Source organism: Oryctolagus cuniculus, chromosome 2, assembly GCF_051225735.1.
Source record: "Oryctolagus cuniculus isolate XC-2025 breed Fujian yellow rabbit chromosome 2, ASM5122573v1, whole genome shotgun sequence".
NCBI classification, from domain to species: Eukaryota; Metazoa; Chordata; class Mammalia; order Lagomorpha; family Leporidae; genus Oryctolagus; species Oryctolagus cuniculus.
This window is the reverse complement of record NC_142868.1, coordinates 38,064,634-38,085,370: the sequence shown is the minus strand read 5'-3', so window position 1 is coordinate 38,085,370 and position 20,737 is coordinate 38,064,634. Positions and strand designations below refer to the sequence as shown.

General features: G+C 38.0%; 1 protein-coding gene across 6 annotated transcripts in view; it reads left to right on the top strand.

The window, feature by feature from the left end:
- Positions 1–20,737, top strand: part of YIPF7 (Yip1 domain family member 7) — a 94,786-nt gene that overhangs the window by 62,839 nt on the left and 11,210 nt on the right. For all 6 annotated transcript variants that reach the window (XR_011386222.2, XR_016229890.1, XR_016229889.1 and 3 more), the window contains one exon: positions 19,834–19,950. Coding sequence is in view for 2 of the 6 variants with exons in the window: in XM_051842505.3 (XP_051698465.3) it covers positions 19,834–19,906 (73 nt within the window). In the remaining 4 variants the exon portion in view is untranslated. The remainder of the gene's footprint in view (positions 1–19,833; positions 19,951–20,737) is intronic.

The window sequence follows — 20,737 nt, the reverse complement described above, 5'->3', positions numbered from 1 at the left end:
AATGCAGTTGTATATTCATCCTAGAGCTCATAGCTTGAAAAATATAGCATGGCTTAGTTTTCAGCCCCCACTTACCTCTTCAACAAGGTATTGTTTTACAGTGAACAATCTACACAGCTATGTAACAAAGCACTAGGGACAGAAAGGAGGTGAAGAGATGATTATTGGTTGCTTTTGGTTTATTTTTGAAATTACTAATTCAATTCTTAATAAATTCATTTTACCTATTTAGAGGTGGGAAAAGAGAGAAAAAGAGACAGGCAGGTAGGCAGACAATGACAGAAAGAGTAAGCTCCTACTGCTGGCTCACTCCACAAATACCCACTATAGTGGGGGCTGGTCCAAGCTTACCCCAGGAGTCAGGAACGGAATCCAGGTCTCTCACAAGGGTGGCAGTGACCCATATACAGAGCCTTCACTTACTGCCTCCCAGGGGTCACATTAACAGCAAGCTGGAATTAGGGGCAGAACACCGACTGTAATCCTAGCACTCAAATATGGAATGCAGGCATATCAAGTGGCCTCTTAGCTGTTGCACAAAACACTACATTGGCTCCTGTGATATATAAGCTGATTAGTTCTAACTCCCCTGTCTTGTTCTTTTGAAACCAAAGAAAACTATGCTTAGCCATTACTATGTGTTAGAGTGTGAAACAAGTGTGTTAAGTATTTAGAGTTCTCAATGTAATTTTCCTGATGCAAAGTAAATTTTGATAGTTTGTAAATTTCAGAAAAAAACTATTCTCTAGGAATGAGTAAATAAAACATCAAGTTATCAAAAAGAATTGTCAATGAATATGTTATTAAACTATACAAGGAGTTATAATTATTCTAGGGGTATGGGGCAGATATATCCACAGAAGACAATACCCTTCTATGCAACCAGAAGGAAGCACTGTAGTCAACACTGCTTAACAGAACACTGAAGCTATTATCATCCATCCTTAACTGTCCATCTTCCTCAGTGCGGAACAATTTAACAATCTCAGCAGGAAGCACATGTGATATCTCTGGCTGTGATTGTATTTACTCCATCTCTCCTGTCTCATCTTGATAAAGATTCTGTCTCCATCATTCTAAATGTGATGGTGTTTGTATAAGATATGATCCCTCTTTAAATAGAAGGCTTGCCAATCATCCTTAACTGTTTTCTTTAAAGGCACTTTGTCTTTTAGGCAGTGTTATCAGGAGCAAGCTCAGCTCTTTCTTTGAAGGTGCCAGGTCTTATACTTCCTATTTATTCTTTGCCCCCTCCCTAGTTTAACAACTGCAATAGATTCTGAATAAGGAAATAGCCTTCAACATGCATACTTTATTAAAATACCATCCCAGAGCATCACAGAAAAGGATTTTAAGTCAATTGGCTCAGCTCTCATCCATTTGGATCATTTCTCAAATCATTAAAAAATGACAGCCACCAAATAGATCAGGGATCTAAACGTAAGACCTTAAACAACCAAATTAGTGCAGGAAGACATAGTGAAACACTGTAAGACATTGGCATAGGCAAGGACTTCTTGGATAAGACCCCAGAAGCACAGGCAATTAAAGCAAAATTAGACAAATGGGATTACATCAAGCTAAGAAACTTCTATACCACAAAGGAAACACTCAACAAAGTAAGGAGGTAACTGACAGAATTGTAGAAAATATTGCAAACAATACATCTGATAAAAGATTCATATCCAGAATATATGAGGACCTCAAGGAACTCAGAAACAACAAAACAAACAATCCAGTAAAGACATGAGCTAAGGATATGAACAGACATTTTTCAAAGGATGAAATAACGAATGACTAACAGACACAGGAAAAGATGCTAAGGATCACCAGCCCCGGGAAACACAAATAAAATCTATCCAATCCTTGGCTTGTCTTTATTTGGAGAATCTTTATTACTGATTTAGCCTCCATCTTGGTTATGGTCTGTTTAGGTTTGCTATGTCTTCATGACTTAATTTTGGTAGATTGTATATGTCTGGAAAACTATCTATTTCTTCAAGATTTTCCAATTTGTTGGCATACAGCTGTTTGTAGAAATTCCTGATGATTCTGTTTATTTCTGTGGTATCCACTGCTACATCTCCTTTTTTCATCTCTGATTTTATTGATATGGGTCTTCTCTCTCTTTTTTTTTTTTGTTAGTTGGATCAAAGCTGTATCAATTTTGTTTATTTTTCAAAAACAACTCTTCATTTTACTAATATTTTGTATAAGTTTTTGGTTTTAATTTTATTTCTTCTCTGATTTAAATTATTTACACCCCCCACTAATTTGGGGTTTAGTTTATTCCTGTTTCTCTCAGTCTCTGAGATGCATTGATAGATCATTTATTTGATGCCTTTCAATTTCTTGATATAGATATTAATTGCTATAAACTTCCATCTTAACCCTGCTTTTGCTGTAGCCCATAAGTTTTGATATGTTGTGTTGTCATTTTGATTTTTCCCAGGAATTTTTTTTATTTCCCTTTTGATTTCTTCTGTGAGCTGCTGTTCATTTAAGAGCATGTTGTTCAGTCTCCAGTGTTTATGCATTTTTTAGAGTTTCTTCAATTGTCAATTTTCAGTTTCATTTCATTGTGTTTCAAAAAAGATACAAAGCATGATTTCAATTTTTTAAAAATTTACTGAGACTTGTTTTATGGTCTAGCATTTAGTCTATCCTAGAGAAAGTTCCATGCAATGATAAAAAAATGTGTATTCTGCAACTGTGGGATGAAAGGTTTTGTAGATACAAATTAGTCCATTTGATTTGTAGTGTAGATTAGTTCTGTTGTTTCTTCGTTGACTTTCTGTCAGTTTATCTGTCCTTTAATGAAAGTGGGATGTTGAAGTCCCCCATTATTATTGGATTGGAGTCTTTGTCTCCCTTTAGATCCATTAACATTTGTTTTAAATAGTCAGGTGCCATGGCATTGGGTACATGTTCATTTACTGTAGTCACATCTGCCTGTTAAATTGATCTGTTAATCATTACATAATGCACTTTTTTGTTTCTTTTAACAGTTTTTGTGTTAAAGTCTATTTTGTCTGATATTAGGATGGCTACACCTGCCAATTTTAGTTTCCCATTAGCAATGAATATCATATTCAAACCTTTATTTTCAGTCTGTGTTTTTTTGTTGGAGAGGTATGTTTCTTGTAGGCAGCAAATAGATGGGTCTTTTTTTTAATCTATTCAGCCAGTCTGTATCTTTTAATTGGAGAATTTAGGCCACAAACTGTGGTGGAATGAGAAGGCCATGCCAAGGTGGCCACTGGCAAGACAGCATCAGTTACTCAGGAATGGCTTTGAAACCCACCTAGCAACAGAGACTGCCTGGCAACAGGCTGTGATTGGATGGCTTTGGAAATTGTCTGGCAACAGGCTGTGATTGGATGGATTTGAAACTGCCTGGCAACAGGCTATGATTGGTTGGGGCATAGACCGCCCCTTGTCCAGACTGGCTGGTCTTGGCTATATAAGATGTTGTACCAACTGAAATAAATGAGTCTGCGGGCTGCTTGCCTCAAGCCCGCTTTTACCCGATTCCCGGGGTCTGTGTGGTGACTCCGCGCCTCTTGCCCCCACCATGTTCCTCCTCTCAGAAACGAATCCACTGCAACATTGTTGAGAAATCAACTGCAACAATAAACATTAAAGGTTATTATTGATAAATAATGACTTGGTCCTACCATTTTTCAATAAATATTCCTATTGTTTGCTTTTGATTTCCTTTGTACTTTTACTAGGATATTTTCTGCCTTCACATTTTGTCATAATGATGACTATAATCCTCTATTTCTTTCTTTTAAGATTTATTAAATTTACTCAAGAGACAGAGTTACAGATAGAGAGAGGGAGAGACAGGTAGAGAGGTCTTCCATTCACTGGTTCACTCCCCAAATAGATGCAATGGCTGGACTGAGCCAGACCAAAACCAGAAGCTTCTTCCATGTGGGTGCAGGGACCCAAGCACTTGAGCCCTTCTTCTACTGCTTTCCCAGGCCATCAGCAAGGAGCTGGATCAGAAGAGGAGCAGCTGGTACTCAAACTGATGCCTATGTGGGATTCTGGCACACAGGTGGATGCTTAACTTAGTATGCCATAGTGCAAGCCCCATATAATCATCTGTTTCTGTGTGTAGCACATCCTTAAGCATCATTTGTAAGGCTGGACAAGTGGTGACAAATTCTTTCAATTTCTGTTTCTTTTGGAAGATTTTTATTTCACCTTAATTTATAAATGAGAGCTTTGCTGGATACAGTATTTTCAGTTGACAGGTTTTTGTTGTTGTTTAGGTCTTGAGCTATGTCTCTCCATTCTTTCATAGCCAGTAGGGATTCTGATGAGAAATCTGTTAGTCTCTTTGGGGATCCTCTGAAGGTAATTTAGCATTTCTCTCATGCACATTTTAAAATATTTTCTTTATGTTTTACTGTTGAAAGTTTGACTAAAATTTATCATGGTGAAAATCTTTTCTGGTCATCTCTACTAGGAGTGCTATGTGTTTCCTGTACTTGGATGTCCCTTTCTTCCTCAAAATTAGGGAACTTTTTGCTATTACTCCACTTAATAGGCCTTATAATATATTCTCCTTTTCACACCTTCAGAAATTCCTAAGATACATGTTTTTGATCATTTGATAGTATCCCATAAGTTTCTATTTTTATTTTTCCAGTTTCTTCTTCCTTTTTTGTCTAAGGTTTGTCTTGAGGCATTGTAAAATTTCCCTTACTACGTCTTTCATCTCTTACCACACAATTTTCAGAATATCTCTCGCTTCCTTTTTTTGCCTTATCTCCCCAGGAAGTATCTCCTAAGCAAGAATGACTCCTGAAAATATGTGTATTTTGAAATCTATTTCCTGCGGTTCATGTTCTGTTGCCCTAGGACTTATTATCAGGAAAACTTTCTCTTTTCGGGGGGGTGATTTCATTTTAATCTTTTGTTCTATATTTAGCATAATATTTTGTAGAGCTCCTTACCTCTGCAAAAACTCACATCATCAAGATTTTTAGAAATGTGTATGCAGAAACTGGTTTTATTTTATCTATCTTGTTTGTACTTTGTTAAGTTACAGCTAATCCAAAATATGTTACATTGAAAGAATGAACTTTGTGTGGTTTGTGTGTGTGTTACATTATCTTTATAGTCTTGGAGGATGGCCTGAAAGACTTGGATTTACACAATTGCTCCGTTTTTCAGATGAGGAAACCAATCATTATACTTACTGAAATAAATCAGTTCCAAAAACACAAATACCGTATTGTTTCCCTGCTATGTGGTAACTAATAGAGTACCTAAAAGGAAATCTATAAAAGTGAAATTGACATTTTAAGATGCGATGACTTTGAACAACTCTTGTCTCAATTGTTGAGGAATATTTTTTTTCATACTATTTAGATCTTTGTAAAAAATAAGAATGGGAATAGGAGACAGAGGATGAAGAAGGGTGAGAATGCGGGCAGGAGGAAGGGTAGGATGGGAAGAATCATTATGTTCCTGGATTTGTACATATGAAATGTATGACGTTTGCATATCTTAAATAAAACGTTTCTAGGTAAAAAATGTTGGGAATCTATGCACATGATGGGTTTTTGGGGAATGCATATTATAAGAGAACTATGCATAGATTTCAAAAGATGTTTGCAACAAAATAAACTTAATTCTTTTTTCATGAACTGCTTAAAGCACCAACATATATGGCACAGCCACTAAACTACTATCCATGCTGCCTCTAAAATTATAGATAGCTTAAGTTTGCAGTACATCCAATCAGCATGTATTATTTATAGCAATTAGTCCTGGAAGCAAGATCGGAATGGTAGCAGAATAGAAGAGTAAAGTCCACAAGCTGTTTTAAGGAACAGGATTTCAGTTATATGAATCCATGCCATAAAGGTGGTGAATGAGTAAGTTCAAGAAGTACAGACAAACTGAAAATAGGCAAAATGCAACAGATCAAAGTAAGCAATGAGAGAATGCAACTTTACAAATAGTGAAGAAAGTAAAAAAGATGGTGGGGTTAGAAAGTGTTCTTTATTTTTAGGAAGAGAAGCCAGTGTAAGCATTATTTTAAGTCTAGGATAAGCACAATTATGGAGATAAATGTATGTTTTTCTGAAAACTTAAAAACCAGCTAAAATTTATGGGTTTAACCAATCTTTTGGTTAACTCATCATTATTCTTATGTAAAACTCGAGATTTTTCAGTTTGCTTTTTACATGTGATCTTGTTATGAAGATGGCAAGATGTATGTAATTTCAAAGAATGAGTCATTTTCAAATATTTGAGGATTGGAAAAATGAATCTGTATAGAGGACAGATAATTATCATTTGAAGAATGGATGTGTGAATACATCAAGTACTAATTGGTTTTACAAGTGAATGTTTCAAGGGCCTTTTTTCATTTCTATACTTCCAACTGATTCTGAGAACGGCAAGTTCTATCGGTGGTTTTAGGTAACACTTAAGTTGAGGTGGCTGGGCCTAATAATGTTCCAAGAAGTTTTGTTCTTCCAAGGTATTAATAGACTATCAGACAAGTTCAAATCACCTATGAGGGTGGCCATTTGACACAGCAATTAAGATGGTCACAATATACATCAATAATTTTAATTTAATTATCTTTTATTTTAATTAGTTTTCAAATCTAATTCCTGAAAAATGTTTTCATGTGCTAATAAGAAGAATGTGTATCATGTGGCTATTACATTAAATTTTCTGCAAATGTCTGTTAGGTTCATTTGCTGTATACTATGGTTCACTTCTAATGTATCTTTGTCGATTTTCTGTTTAGATTACGACAGTGAGGTGTTGATTGAAGTTTATCTCTACCTTTAGGTCCAGTAATATATGCTGTATATATTTTGGTGGTCTTGTTCAGGGTGCATATAAATTTATAATTTTCACATCTTCTTGCTCAATCAACCCCCTTTTAAAATAGCACGTCATTCATTGCCTCTTTCCACAGTTTTTAATTTAAAATTTGTTTTGTCTGATATAAATATAGCTACTTCTGCTAAATTTTGGTTTCTACTTGCATACATTTTTTTTTCCCAACTCTTCATTTTCAGCCTATACATATTTTTACCTGTGAAATGGATTTCTTGTTGACATAATATAGTTGGGTCTTTTTTTTTGTTTTTAAATACATTTGGCCAACCTATGTCTTTTGACTGGGGAACTTAATCTATTTACATTCAAAGTTAATATTGATAGGTAAGAAATAATTCCTTATATTTTTCTCATTGACTACTGACTTTTATGTTTCCTGTTCCTTTACCTCTTTTTTTATTTTTATTTTTTTTTTTTGACAGGCAGAGTTAGACAGTGAGAGAGAGAAAAAACAGAGAGAAAGGTCTTCCTTCGTTGGTTCACCCCGCAAATGGCCGCTATGGCCGGTGTGCTGCAGCCAGCGCACCGCGCTGATCTGAAGCCAGGAGCCAGGCGCTTCCTCCTGGTCTGCCATTCGGGTGCAGGGTCCAAGCACTTGGGCCATCCTCCACTGCACTCCCAGGCCACAGCAGAGAGCTGGACTGGAAGAGGAGGAACCGGGACAGAATCTGGTGCCCCAACCAGGACTAGAACCTGGGGTGCCAGTGCCACAGGCAGAGGATTAGCCAAGTGAGCCACAGTGCCAGCCCCTTTATCTCTTATTATTTATACTTGTGTTTTGATAGTTTATTCCATGATAAGGTTGTCATCTTTTTTCTTTCTCTTCTGTGCAACTGCTCTCTTAGTAAATCTTATAAGCTGTCATGCATTTTCATAATTGGTGTGATTCTTTTACCCCTAATATAGGACCCTCTTCAGGATTTCTTGCAGGGCTGGTCTGGTTGTGGTGAATTCCCTCAAATTTTGCTTGCCTGGGAAGAACTTTATTTGTCCTTCACTTTGCTGCATATAATATTCTTAGTTCATGGATTTTTTTTTTTTTAATTTCAAGACCTTAACTATATCATTGCATTCTTCTGGCATGTAGGATTTCTGCTGACAATTCTGTTTTTAGTTTAACTGATTTTCCTTTATATGTAAATTGACATTTTTCTCTTACTGTAGTTTGAATTATCTTTTGTTTTCAACTTTCAACAATTTGATCATAATATCCCTATAATCTGAGTATCTTGTTATTTTTTGTTGTTGTCCTTTGAAAAGCTTCCTATATCTGAATGTTCTTATGTCTTTCAAGATTTGTGAACTTTTAAAGTTCTTTTATTAAATTGGTTCTCTATTCTCCTTTAGGTATCCCTATATTACAAGCATTTTTTTTTCACTTAAGTCTCATAGGTTTTTTTCATTTCTTTATTTTTTTCCTCTTTATTTTTGTCTCTCTGGGTTATTTTTTTATTTTTATTTTTATTTTTTGACAGGCAGAGTGGACAGTGAGAGAGAAAGAGAGAGACGGAGAGAAAGATCTTCCTTTACCATTGGTTCACCCTCCAATGGCCGCTGCGGCTGGTGCACCATGCTGGTCCGAAGCCAGAAGCCAGGAGTTTCTCCTGGTCTCCCATGGGGTGCAGGGCCCAAGGACTTGGTCCATCCTCCACTGCACTCCTGGGCCACAGCAGAGAACTGGATTGGAAGAGGGGCAACAGGGACAGAATCCGGCGCCCCTAGCGGGACTAGAACCCGGTGTGCCAGCGCCCCAGGTGGAGGATTAGCCTATTAAGCCATGGCGCCGGCTTCTCTGGGTTATTTTAACAATAGCTTTCAACATCAGAAATTCTTTCTCCTACTTGGTCTATTGTATTATTGAAGCTCCTAATTGTGTTTTCTCTTTTGTAGATTAAAATTCACAACTCCAAAATTTCTGATCAATTCTTTTTTTCTTTGTAGGGTTTCTCATTCATATCATGCATTTCCTCTCATTTCCTTGAAGTGTCTACCTGTAGTCTCTTGGAGATCATTGAGTTTCCTTAGCATCATTATTTTAAATTACTTTTCATTGACTTCACAGATTTCTTTCAATTCAGGTTATTTCCAACTAACTATTGTTGTCTTTTGGTGGTGTCATAGTTCCTTGCTTTTTCATGATGCCTGGTTCCCACATTGATGCCTACACATCTGGTACAAGCTTCTTCTTAATGAAGAGGAAGTGACTTTTTTTGTGTCCAGAGGGAATGTGGGATGCCAGTTTGACAGTCGCTATAGCTTTGGTTTTAGGAGAACCAGAAATATAACCTCTGGGGTATTTTCTTTAGCTGCAGTCATGTCAGCAAGGTCTATGACTGTCACAATCATTAGTCTTCAGCAGTTTGTGGAGATAGTAGTAGGACTTTGAAGTGGGCCTTAGCTTCAAAAGGTGTATGTCTTCAGACTCCACAGAGAGGTGTTAATGACAGTGAGGATTTTTTGATATCAGTAGATATACCCCTAGTGCTGAGCACACAGAAGTGATGGTCCCTTCATCCTGCCAGGTGAGCCTCAGTGATGCTGGGTCTTGTGACACCAATAAACATGGCCCTTGAATTTTATGGTATGGATGGGCCTTTCCCCAGGTACTGTTTGGTGTGGTGGGTTATGGTGGGCCTTAAATTATCAAAACCCAGTGCCAGTTGGAGGATATGAAGGGTACCCTGCCTAGGGTCCATAAGGTAAATTCAGGTTATGCTAGGGATTGTCAATATCGTGTGCTGGGGATGTTCCTGGAGTAGTAGAATATGCGAAGAGTGTTCCTGAAGCACCTCAGGTGAGCTCAGATAACTCTAAGAGTATAGTATTAACAGTCAAAGTCCCAGAGTTGCAGAACAGGAAGGGATGCCTTGTCTGGGTCTCAGAGAAAAGGTGTAGTACATTATGCTGATGGTTGTGTATTCAAAGATGTGGGCCTCCATTGGTATAATGGAGATAGGCCTTCTGTAAGTTCCACAGAGAAAGTGCAAGTGTTCCAGGGACAAAGAGAATCATTGTCGCAGTCCCAGGATACAATTGAAACCATTGCCAGGTCCCACATTTCACAGGGAGGTGTTATCCTGGAACTGTGCACTGGCCGGCATGGGTCTAGAGCAGAGGAACACATACAAGATCTGCCCTAGGTCCCACATTGTGAACTTAGGTGACTTAGTTGAATTCATCTCCAACAGCCACAGTTCCAGGACTGTAGGACTCAGAGAGTAAGTCATGCAGATCCCACATGGTGATGGTTATACCCTGGGGACTGTCCATTATTAGGTGCAGACTGGAACAAGATAGACATTCCCCAGGTTCTACAGGGGAATGCAGGTATCTCTGGGACCTTCAGAACCAACAGTCACAGTCACTGTCCAGGATCTGTACGATGCAATGAAATCCTTACCCAGGTCTCACAGGATGAACGTCTTGTATGTCTGGGATTGTGGAATGGTATTCTGAAGCAGAGGAATGCAGTTAAGACCTTTCAAGTCCCACTGAGTGAGAATTACTCCAGGGATTATAGTACCAATAGCCACAGTCCCAGATTGCAGGACACTGAAGAGACTGCTCTTAGTTCCCACAGGGTATCCAGTGGTATTTCTGGGCCTGGTGCCCTGATCAGGCAGCATCCTTTGCAAAGAGATGCAGACGGGCACTTCTGCACGTTTGGTCCTCTGGATTTGTGTATTAGCTACTGAGAAACAGCCCCAGTAAGCAGAGGGGAACTTCCTTAGATCATGCAGAGTGAGTAAGCATGACTCTAGGGCTTGTCCAGCCATCTCACAGTTGTACCACTCTAATTTCAATCTATGAATTTGACTTACCAACATATCTTATAAAAATGTAATTATACAGTATTCGTCATTTTGTCACTGACTTTAATATAATGTCCTCAAGGTTCATCTATATTTTGGTATATATTAGAATTTCCTTTCTTTTTGATACTAAATAATATTCTATTGCACCTATGAATAATATGCATATATATCAAATTTTTGTTATTCATTCACCTGTTGATGGACACTTGGCTATCTCCTATATTTTTATTGTGAATAGTGCTGCTATGAATATGAACTATCTGTTTGGGATACGCCTTTCAATTCTTATGAGCATTTACCCAGAAACAGAATTTCTGGATCATATAACTTTTTTTCAGAACTGCCATACCATTTTCAATAGCAGTATGATTTTACATTCCTATCAACAGAGCACAAATGTTTCAGTTTCTCCACATCCTTTCCAATACTTGTTTTCTGCACTTTTGTTGTTAGCCAACCTGATGGGTAAGAAATAGCATTTCCTTGTGGCTTTGATTTAACTTCTGTAATTATTAATGTTGACCATCTTTTCATTTACTCATTGGCCTGGCCGCTCATATGTCTTCTGATTTGAAAAATGTTTATTCAATCCCTTTGCTCATTTTTAAATTGGGTTGTTTTATGTCGTTGACTTCTATGAGTTCTCTATATATTAAGGATGCTAGATTTTTCTCTGATTTATGAGCATATTTTCCTTCTTCATCCTTAAATTAGTATTTCTCTAAGTATTATCTTCAAACAACATAAACAAAATCAATTGGTACTTATGTCTGGGATGAAAAATATCTAAACTCATCACTCTACCTATTGAATCAGAAGCAGTAGACCAGGATGCATATTTTAACATAGTTTTGGGGTGGTATTTATGTGGTTCAAAATTTGAGAACATTTTCCTTAATTACTGTCCCTTTCCAGGGTTTCTATAACCAGTTCACCATCAGAAAGTCACAATTTAACTACCACCTACTGATAAGCTGACAACTTCCAAAGGTATAATTATCAGACCAGAATCTTTTTTTCATATATCCCAAGGTGACAAAATATTGATTAAGCTCAGGAATCAAAGATGACTTTGTATAATTATGGTTACATGCAGAATTTGATGGTTAAAAATGAAATCTACTTGAATTCAGCATGACGTTCTCATAACCAGTCAGGAGGCATAATCACAGTAGTAGTATTCTGAGAGATCAGGATAAATCTCCAATATGCATGAGTTTGGTGAACCAGATAGATAACAGTGTCACCAATACCTGCCCATCACTCATTTTCTGTGAGATGAATTTTCTTGCTTCTGAGGTTCATGTATGTGGAAAACAACATGCTTGGAAATGACAGTCTTCCCAGTGTGTTCTTTTCCAAGGACAGGGACTTCCCAAGGCCCCAGCAGTGGACATCAAATCTCATCAGTTTCACTTTGGGAAAGTCTTTCATTCCTCAGCCCATTTTCATTAAACACCTGATTATGGACTCACAATTATCTCCTTTTCTGATTTGTATTTTGGTTGAGAAGTGGCCATTGGATGGCTGGGAATTTACTGTGGAAATTGGCACACAAGATTCTGTTACAAATATATTAAGTGATTTCCCAGGACAGCAGTCTTCTCTGGTGTTATATTCTGCTTCATAAGCAAACTTAACTTCTATGTGTTCTAGCTCAAGGGACACCTCAAAGCTGGCATGTGTTGAAGTGAATTTATCATTTTACCCATAGATGATTCCTTCATCTATGGTATCAATTGATGGCACCAACAATGGCACCTAGTCATTGAAGTTAAAAGCTTGAAAGAAAACTAGAAAAAAAAGTCCTTTTCCTCTCTTCATCACCTCTCTCCTCAGCCAATCAATTAAAGAATGCAACTGGTTTTCACTTCCAAGTATTTCTCTTTTTTTTCCCACTTCTCTGTGTTAATGATCATTGATACGGTTTAGACCCACACCATGTCTTAGCTGAGTCATTTCCTTTCTGTTCTTTAAATTCCCCACCCCTTATAGTGCTCAGTTTGGTTAATATAAATGTACATGGTATCAACTCAGGTCCCAGTAAGAAACACTGCCCACATTCAAGCTAGGATAATTCAAGGAAATCGTATTCACAAAGAGACAACTTCCACGGGATTGTGTGTAGGACAATCACAACAGATGGTGTAATAATCTGACCAAGCTGTTACTACCCCTGAGCTCCACGGAGAAAGGTGAGGGGATGGCTTACTAGAATACAGAAAAAAAATTACATGAGTAGAGCTGGCTGTTTGGAAAGAAACATAGATCACTGACTAATCAAGGGATATATCAACTCAAGGTGCCCTCACAAGAGAGGAAGACAGGTAAACACGTTGCCCTCACTCCCACCCTCCTTCTGTTCTCCTGACTGAGATCCTCATTGGCCAAAACCAACTGGAAATCAGAAGTCATGAGAGTCCTTGATGTAGTGTGTGTAGTTCAGTCTCTCAGGGTGGAGTGATGAATTGAGAAAGGTGGAGAACGGATATGGAAGGACAGTGGAAAAATCCAGCACATAGATCTTACAGTAGCTATAATGCTTATAAACATTTGGGTTCCTCCATATGGTATTAGGCAAACTTTCTATTCTTTAAAATGGAGAGAAATTATTCCTCATTGCCCTTTTGCCTGGAAGCCTCTGCCTGATTTAACATGCTACAAAATGTAAATTGCTTATAGTTCCATATTCACTTCCTAGTATTTCTTGCCTCTATGTTTTTGCTCGGGGTTTTCCTTACAGAGGAAAGGCTCTCTTCCTCCATGTCACTTTACCCAAGAAGGAAATCAGCCGTATCCCTGACTAATATCTCTCGCCTCACCTTTCACAAGCATTCTGACTTGGCTAGTTATTCCTCCTCAGTACTGTGTTCTCTCTATCACTGCTTTTACCACATTGTTTCATTATGATCTATTTAATGTGATCACCTCTCCTTACCAGATTCTGAGTTCCTTGAATAAAGAAACAGCATCTTATCCAGGTTTATAGTCACAGTGCTAAGCCTAGTGTCTGCTTGTTGAAAGAAAAAATAAATTAATATTTTCTGTCTGTTCTTTTTTTGCTATGCATGTACTAATAGTCAAAAGAATCACTTTCAAATTTCCAACAAATGGTGTGCATCTAAGTACCTCTCATTGGGGCTGCAGCCAGCATTAATATTGAAGTAGTAAGTAATGGCCAATTTTGTTTCCTCTGTAATGGAAATTGATGGAAGAAAGCTTTACTGTGGATAATTAGATTGATTTTAGTTTTACCACTTTAATATCCAGACAGTTCTTAAAAATGATTGTTGTAATTACAGAAAGACAAGCTGATACAGAAGTCATTCTTTATTTTTTTCTTCTCCATCTAGACCCACAACTGGTAAAAAGACTTTCTTAATTCTCCTTCTACTCTTCATTCTCCTCATATCCTCTTCAAAAGAGTTGTTTTCACTTTAAATTAACTTCTTATCAGTGCAGATTGAGATGAGGAAGATTGAGGCCACAATAAGGGCACACAGAATCAATCACTGTGCCAAGTGATTTTCATTTAGCTTCTATAGGATATATACTTGGACTACAATGTGATGAGCCAACAAGTATAGGGAAAACTTCCAGTATGCATCCCAGAAGCTTCCCCAAAGTTGCCACTGTAAAAAGATAGGAAGAGGGCAGACACCGTTTCTCAAATCCTGCTTTCTGCTGGGAAGGATTTTCCTAAGCATGCTCTTGTTCCTCCTGACGCTCTCTTCTCTTCTGTTCTCTCTGCCTAGGGGAGTAGGTGGCACACCAAGTGCCACAGACATTTTGAACTTGGAGCAGATAACTAACTACACATGTCTCAGAAAAGTTTCAGAAATAGGGGGATACTTATCAGCCATTTGTGGTATTTAGAATGGGTAGAGCTTCTCATTCACTGTAATGCTCTTTCAATCAAATAAAGCACCAGAGAAATAAATGCTGGCATCAACACCACAATCAATTATTTTTTATGATGATGGTGTTCTAGGTGCTATTAAAATTTTAGTTAGAAGCAGAAAAATCTATTCACCTGTCTTTTCTCTTTTCAATGGTGCAAAGCAATAAAAATATGGTTTATGAAACAACCTATCTCTCATTTATATTGGGCAACAAAACAAATAGTGAGAGGCAAACAGGAAGCTCACTTTGGAAATAATAAAATAACTTCTGTGAATAGAAATGAGAATAAGAAATCACAATGTAAGACATTGTGATATCCTTGAAGATAGAATTTGTATTCTCCATTGTTCCTGACACAATGCTTTGCATATTGTTTTTGTTCAGCAAATAATTCAAGTATACATGTCTGAGTTTCAGAAGTCATTCATTATAAAATTTCAGCAAATAATACATTGATTTAGCATTGAATTTTATGTTAGTCTATGTGAGAATATATTTTCTAAATTATGTAATTCTTTTTTAAAGATAATTATTAAAAATAAGGAAATATGCAATAATTTCCATACACAAAAACCACACATTTTACTCTGCATTAAAAGGTCTTGGAACTTGAGTTGTTGGCTAGTGAAAGACATTAAATGGAATGCCATGTTTTTTCCTTGCTAGTGCTCTATCAGTTTCTTCATACGGTTTTGTTATAATTTGTGATGAAAACAGATAATTCAAAACTTAAAATAACATTAGCTTTTAAGGAAGTAAATTGTTAGGAGTAGAGACATTTGGGTTATAATAATGCAATTGGTTTCAACCAGGTCTGCTACTTATTAGCTACGTGATCTTCAGACGTGCCATTCAACCTCCTAAGCCTCAATTTTCTCAGCTAAATGTGGGTATGGTCATACCTTCTCTATTAGAGTTTAGAAGTAACAAATGAGATCATATTTATAAAATTCTTTGCATGGTTCCGAGCAGAAAGTAACTGTTCAATAATTGATGACTATTATTATTAATAATACATGATGAAAAATTTACTTGTAAAAGGATAACAATTTAAATGGATTATTGAAAGCTTTCTTGTAACAAAAAGAGAAGATGTAACTCATGGCGAAGTCTGACTATTTCAACATGTTTAAAGACCTTGAAGAATAAAAATGGAACGATATGTTTAAAAAGGTACGTCAATATAGCTTAGAAGAGCAAAGAGCCATAGGCAGGGCTCATCCAGTCACAGGAAGGGAAGGTCTCACCATGCTGCAGACTTACCCTCTATCCCTTTGATTATTCAACTTGTTTCCAAGCAGAATACCCTTGAATAGGCCTTTCCTGTCTCTCTAGGTTAGATTTAATCTCTCTCATGAGTTGCTTTCCCTGTATCATATCTATTTGGGGTTCAAGTTGCTGTACAACAAACAATCCTCTTTTTTCCCAGTTGAATTTGAATCAAATGACAGTGAGTCAAAATATCATGGTAGATTGAGTCAAAACTAGCACACCCATCATTAATAGTAAATACTGAAGAATGTTCATGGACTTTCTAACATGAACTACATAATTGAAGTTATTTACACAATTGTCATGAGCAAAGGGTCATTCAGTTCCTTCTGAATACAAGGCAGAAGAGAACATATGCGAGCAGGTGAGGAAGAGTGAAGGGACTGTGTTATACATGCCTAATTTTCTTACTTTCAATTCTCCATTGTAAAAATCTTTTTCTCTTCCCTCAAGAAATAAATCACTGACTTTTTCCTAGGAAAATAATCTCCCTTATCTTCTTGAAAAATTAAGATTAACTTTTCTTCACATGGCAGAAAACAACAAGATTATGAAGTAAGCACTCCCCATATTATTGTTCTCCCTAGAAACAGAACCAACAGTGTGTATGTGTACATGGATTAATACCTTGAATGCAAGGAATTGATTCCTGTGATAATGGAGTTGGGTAAGTCCCAAGATCATCAGAGTTAGTTGATAAATTGGAAATCCAAGAAAACTGATGGCTCAGATCTAAACCAAATCCAAAGGCTGGAGGCCCATAAGAACAGTAGTTTCCATCCAAAGGCCAACAAGTTGACAATTAGGAAGAGCTGATATTGCAGTTCAAGTCCAAATGCAATAATAAAGCTCATGCTAAAATTTGAAGACTATCAAGCAGAAGGAATTCTCAGTTACTCAAGAGAGGGTCACTGTTCTTCCAGTTAGTACCAATTTAAATGTCAACCAACCTCATCCAAAAATTCCCTCACAGAAACACAGAGTAATGTTTGGCTAAATATTTGAGTACCTCCTTGCCCAGTCAAGACAACATATAAAATTTACAACCACACCCCAGCCACCCACACCAAACAGTAAGGACCATCACATCTTTTATTTATTTATTTTTTTGACAGGCAGAGTGGACAGTGAGAGACAGAGAGAAAGGTCTTCCTTTTTGTTGGTTCACCCCCCAATGGCCGCTGCAGCCAGCATACTGCGGCTGGCGCACCGTGCTGATCCGAAGCCAAGAGCCAGGTGCTTATCCTGGTCTCCCATGCGGGTGCAGGGCCCAAGCACTTGGGCCATCCTCCACTGCACTCCCAGGCCACAGCAGAGAGCTGGACAGGAAGAGGAGCAACCGGGACAGAATCCGGCACCCTGGCCGGGACTAGAACCTGGGGTGCTGGCGCCGCAGGTGGAGGATTAGCCTATTGAGCTGCGGCGCCAGCCTATACATGTTAATATAAACCAAATTTTCTTGCTTCTAAATTTATATGTGGAAATCATACCTCCAGTTGAACACTATTTGGAGAGACGTTCTTGGTGGGGAGACTTTGGTTGCTTTTTTTATTTTTTAAGATTTTTATTTATTTATTTGAGAGGTAGAGTTACAGAGACTGAGAGGGAGAGACAGAGGGAAAGACCCTCCATCCCTTGGTTCATTCCCCAAATGGCCAGAACAATTGGAGGTGAGCCGATCCAAAGCCAGGAGCCTCTCCTAGGTCTCCCACGCAGGTACAGGGTCCCAAGTGCTTGGACCATCCTCTACTGCTTTCCCAGGCCACAGAAGAGAGCCGGATAGGAAGAGAAACAGCCTGGACTAGAACTGGAGCCCATATTGGGTACCAGCGCTGCAGGTGGAGGACTAACCTATTGTACCACAGCGCTGGCCATGAGTCTTTGTTGTTTTATTTTAACTCAATATTTCATTACCTTTGAGATAGTGTATTTTTAAATTTACATTTTTGTCAAAGGCTTAATGTTCCAATCAATAGAGTTCAACAAATACAAGTAAAAAGATCATAATTCAGCAGGAATACAGGCAAGAGCTACAAACAATAATCAAATGAAAAAATGATCAACTTCACTCATACACAATAAATGCAGATAAAGTCTCTAAGGAGGTATTTAAAGTAAACAAGGTTATAAGGGTGGGGCCTTATCAGATAGAACTGAGAATTGGTGTCTTTCCTTGTCTCTCTCTCTCTCTCTGTCTGCGTGTGTGTGCGTGTGTGTATGTGTGTGTACTTGCTTATGTGAGGAGACATACAAAGGCCATTTACAAGACATGAAAAGTACAGGAACCAACCCTCTGACAACTTGATCTTGGACATATCGCCTTCAGAACTGTGAGAAAGTAAATGTATGTTTTTTAAGCCACCAAGTTTATGATAGCTTGTTATGGCAATCTGGAAAGACTAATATACACAATAAAATATATTGTAGTATAATTTTGGTTGGTATATACAGTGAATATCAAACCTGTCTTTGTAGTGTCCTCTCTAACAGTATATGCTAAAATAATGTACATTTTTATACCACAAAGTCTAAATATTTTCATACTGCTAAAAGTTAAAAGTAGTATTTCTGAGGAAAAGTGTAAAAAATTTGATATGCTGTGGGGATTAATATTCTTTATTAATAGTTCATGGAATAACTTCATTACAGCTGTGAATCTAATAGTGAATTAAATGTCTATTATCATAATTGCTATATAACACAATGCTACTTTGATGTTAAATTTTGTCTGGAGCCAGTATATGACTCAGCCATATTGAATGTCTTCCTAATTGTACATAAATGATTATAATTATAATAACTTCAATTTGACACAACATCTTTTTATGAATTCATTGCATAGTATTTATGCTATCTTCTTTGTTGGAGTTTAGCTAATAGATCCCATTACAAAGACCAATTTTCTTTCCATAGTTTTGACTTTGTCTTTTTGAAGGCAAATAAACTGGCAGCCTTCCTAGTGCTGAGGAGACAAGGGATCACCATTTGAAGTATGTTCTCCTCATGATTCTTCATTACCTGCTTTGTCCAGAGTAAGAACAGACCGTGGGGCCAGGTAAAGTCTCCGCCTGCAGTGCCAGCATCCCGTATGGGTGCTAGTTCGATCCCAGCTGCTCCACTTCCCATCCAGCTCTCTGCTATGACCTGGGAAAGCAGTGGAACATGGCCCAAGTCCTTGGGTCCCTAAATCTGCGTGGGAGACCAAGAAGAAACTCCTGGCTCCTGGCTTCGGATCAGCATAGCTCTGGCCATTGCAGCCACCTGGGGAGTGAACCAGCAGATGGAAGACCTCTCTCTCTCTCTCTCTTTCTCTCTCCCTCTCTCTGCCTATCTGTTAACTTGGCCTTTCAAATAAATAAATAAATCTTTATATAAAAAAGAATAGATTGTTACCCTTTCAAAGAACAGCATTACATTCAACCTTTGGAAGTGGCACAGATGTGGTAATTAAATGATCATTCTCTTTTGGCTTTAAAATTGTGCCATAAGCAAGCATAAACTGATCCCTAGTCAGAAACAGTAGACTGAGATCTTCTGTCTCTAACTCCAAAGTCTACTGAATTCACCCCATTTCTGAAGAGTCTAGGGGCACTTATTGGGGAATTCTGGGGTGAGAAATCCACAGACAATTCCTGTCTCCATTTGGTCTCCATTCTGCCTCTCTGGGTTTCACTTTCAATGTGTAGGTGCCCATAGCTCCATCATGTGCTCACATCAAAATACTCTGAAAGAACACTTAAATCCCCAGATTAAAATTCACATTACTTCAGGCATTTCGTGGGCATAGGCTGCAAGCATTGTAACACTGCAGAAATTCTGCCTAGCTCCCAGAGTGTCAAGGACCTGTGACGCTTCTTTCCTGGCAGAACAATAATACATCAGGAACTGAAAATGAAGTTGTCCTTTTGATAACCCCATGTTGTCTCCAGGGATTTCTCTAACATTTTTCTTCTTTCTTCAGATTCACATCTTCAGGACATGATGGCAGAGTTCCTGGACCCATGAAAGATTGCAGGCATAGGCATAGGTATTAAGGATAAGAGTTACAGAAGGCCATTCTATGGGAAAATGGAATAAGGTAGTGTTTGAAGTTTACTTTAAACCTATTTACAGAGAAAAATTATGAATAAAAGCATAATTGCATAGGTTCAGGCTACCAAAGGAAGATTATTATAAAAAGACAGCCACCAGTTCTTAAACACTACTCCTCTGGAGCTGTTAATGAAGAACTCTGGCCTTGAAACTTTGTGTTCTGAAATACACACACACACACACACACACAGACACACACGAGGGAGAGGGAGGGGGAGGGGGAGGGGAGGAGGAGAGGGAGAGGGAGGGGGAGGAGGAGGGGGAGGGGGAGGGGGAGGGGGAGAGGGAGAGGGGATGCTCTGGTCTGACCTCCTATTCCCTTAGGCATAGCCCAAATTCAGCTGGACTTTTGCATATTTTCCATTTGACACAAGAAAATGGAAATGGATCTAGCTTATACTGTTCAACTTATGGTTTTTTAATCAAGAGTAGAAATAATAAAGCAAGTAAAAACATTTAAAAAAAGGCCAAAAACATGTCCACCTCCCAAGCCATTTTTTTTTCTCTCAAGTAAAGGGAGAATTTTGTAATAATATTATATAGTGGAATGAAAAAAATAGTTCTCTCAAGGGCCAGATAGCAAATATTGTAGATGTTCCAGGTCAAACGCAACCACCAAGCTCTGCCTTTGTGATGAAATGTAGCCACCCATAACAGGAGAATGTCAGGGTGGGTGTTTGCTGCAGTGATTAATACACCCACATTGGAGTGCCTGTGTTTGAATCTCATGTTCAATCCCAATTCCAATTTCCTGCTCATGCAGATCCTGGGAT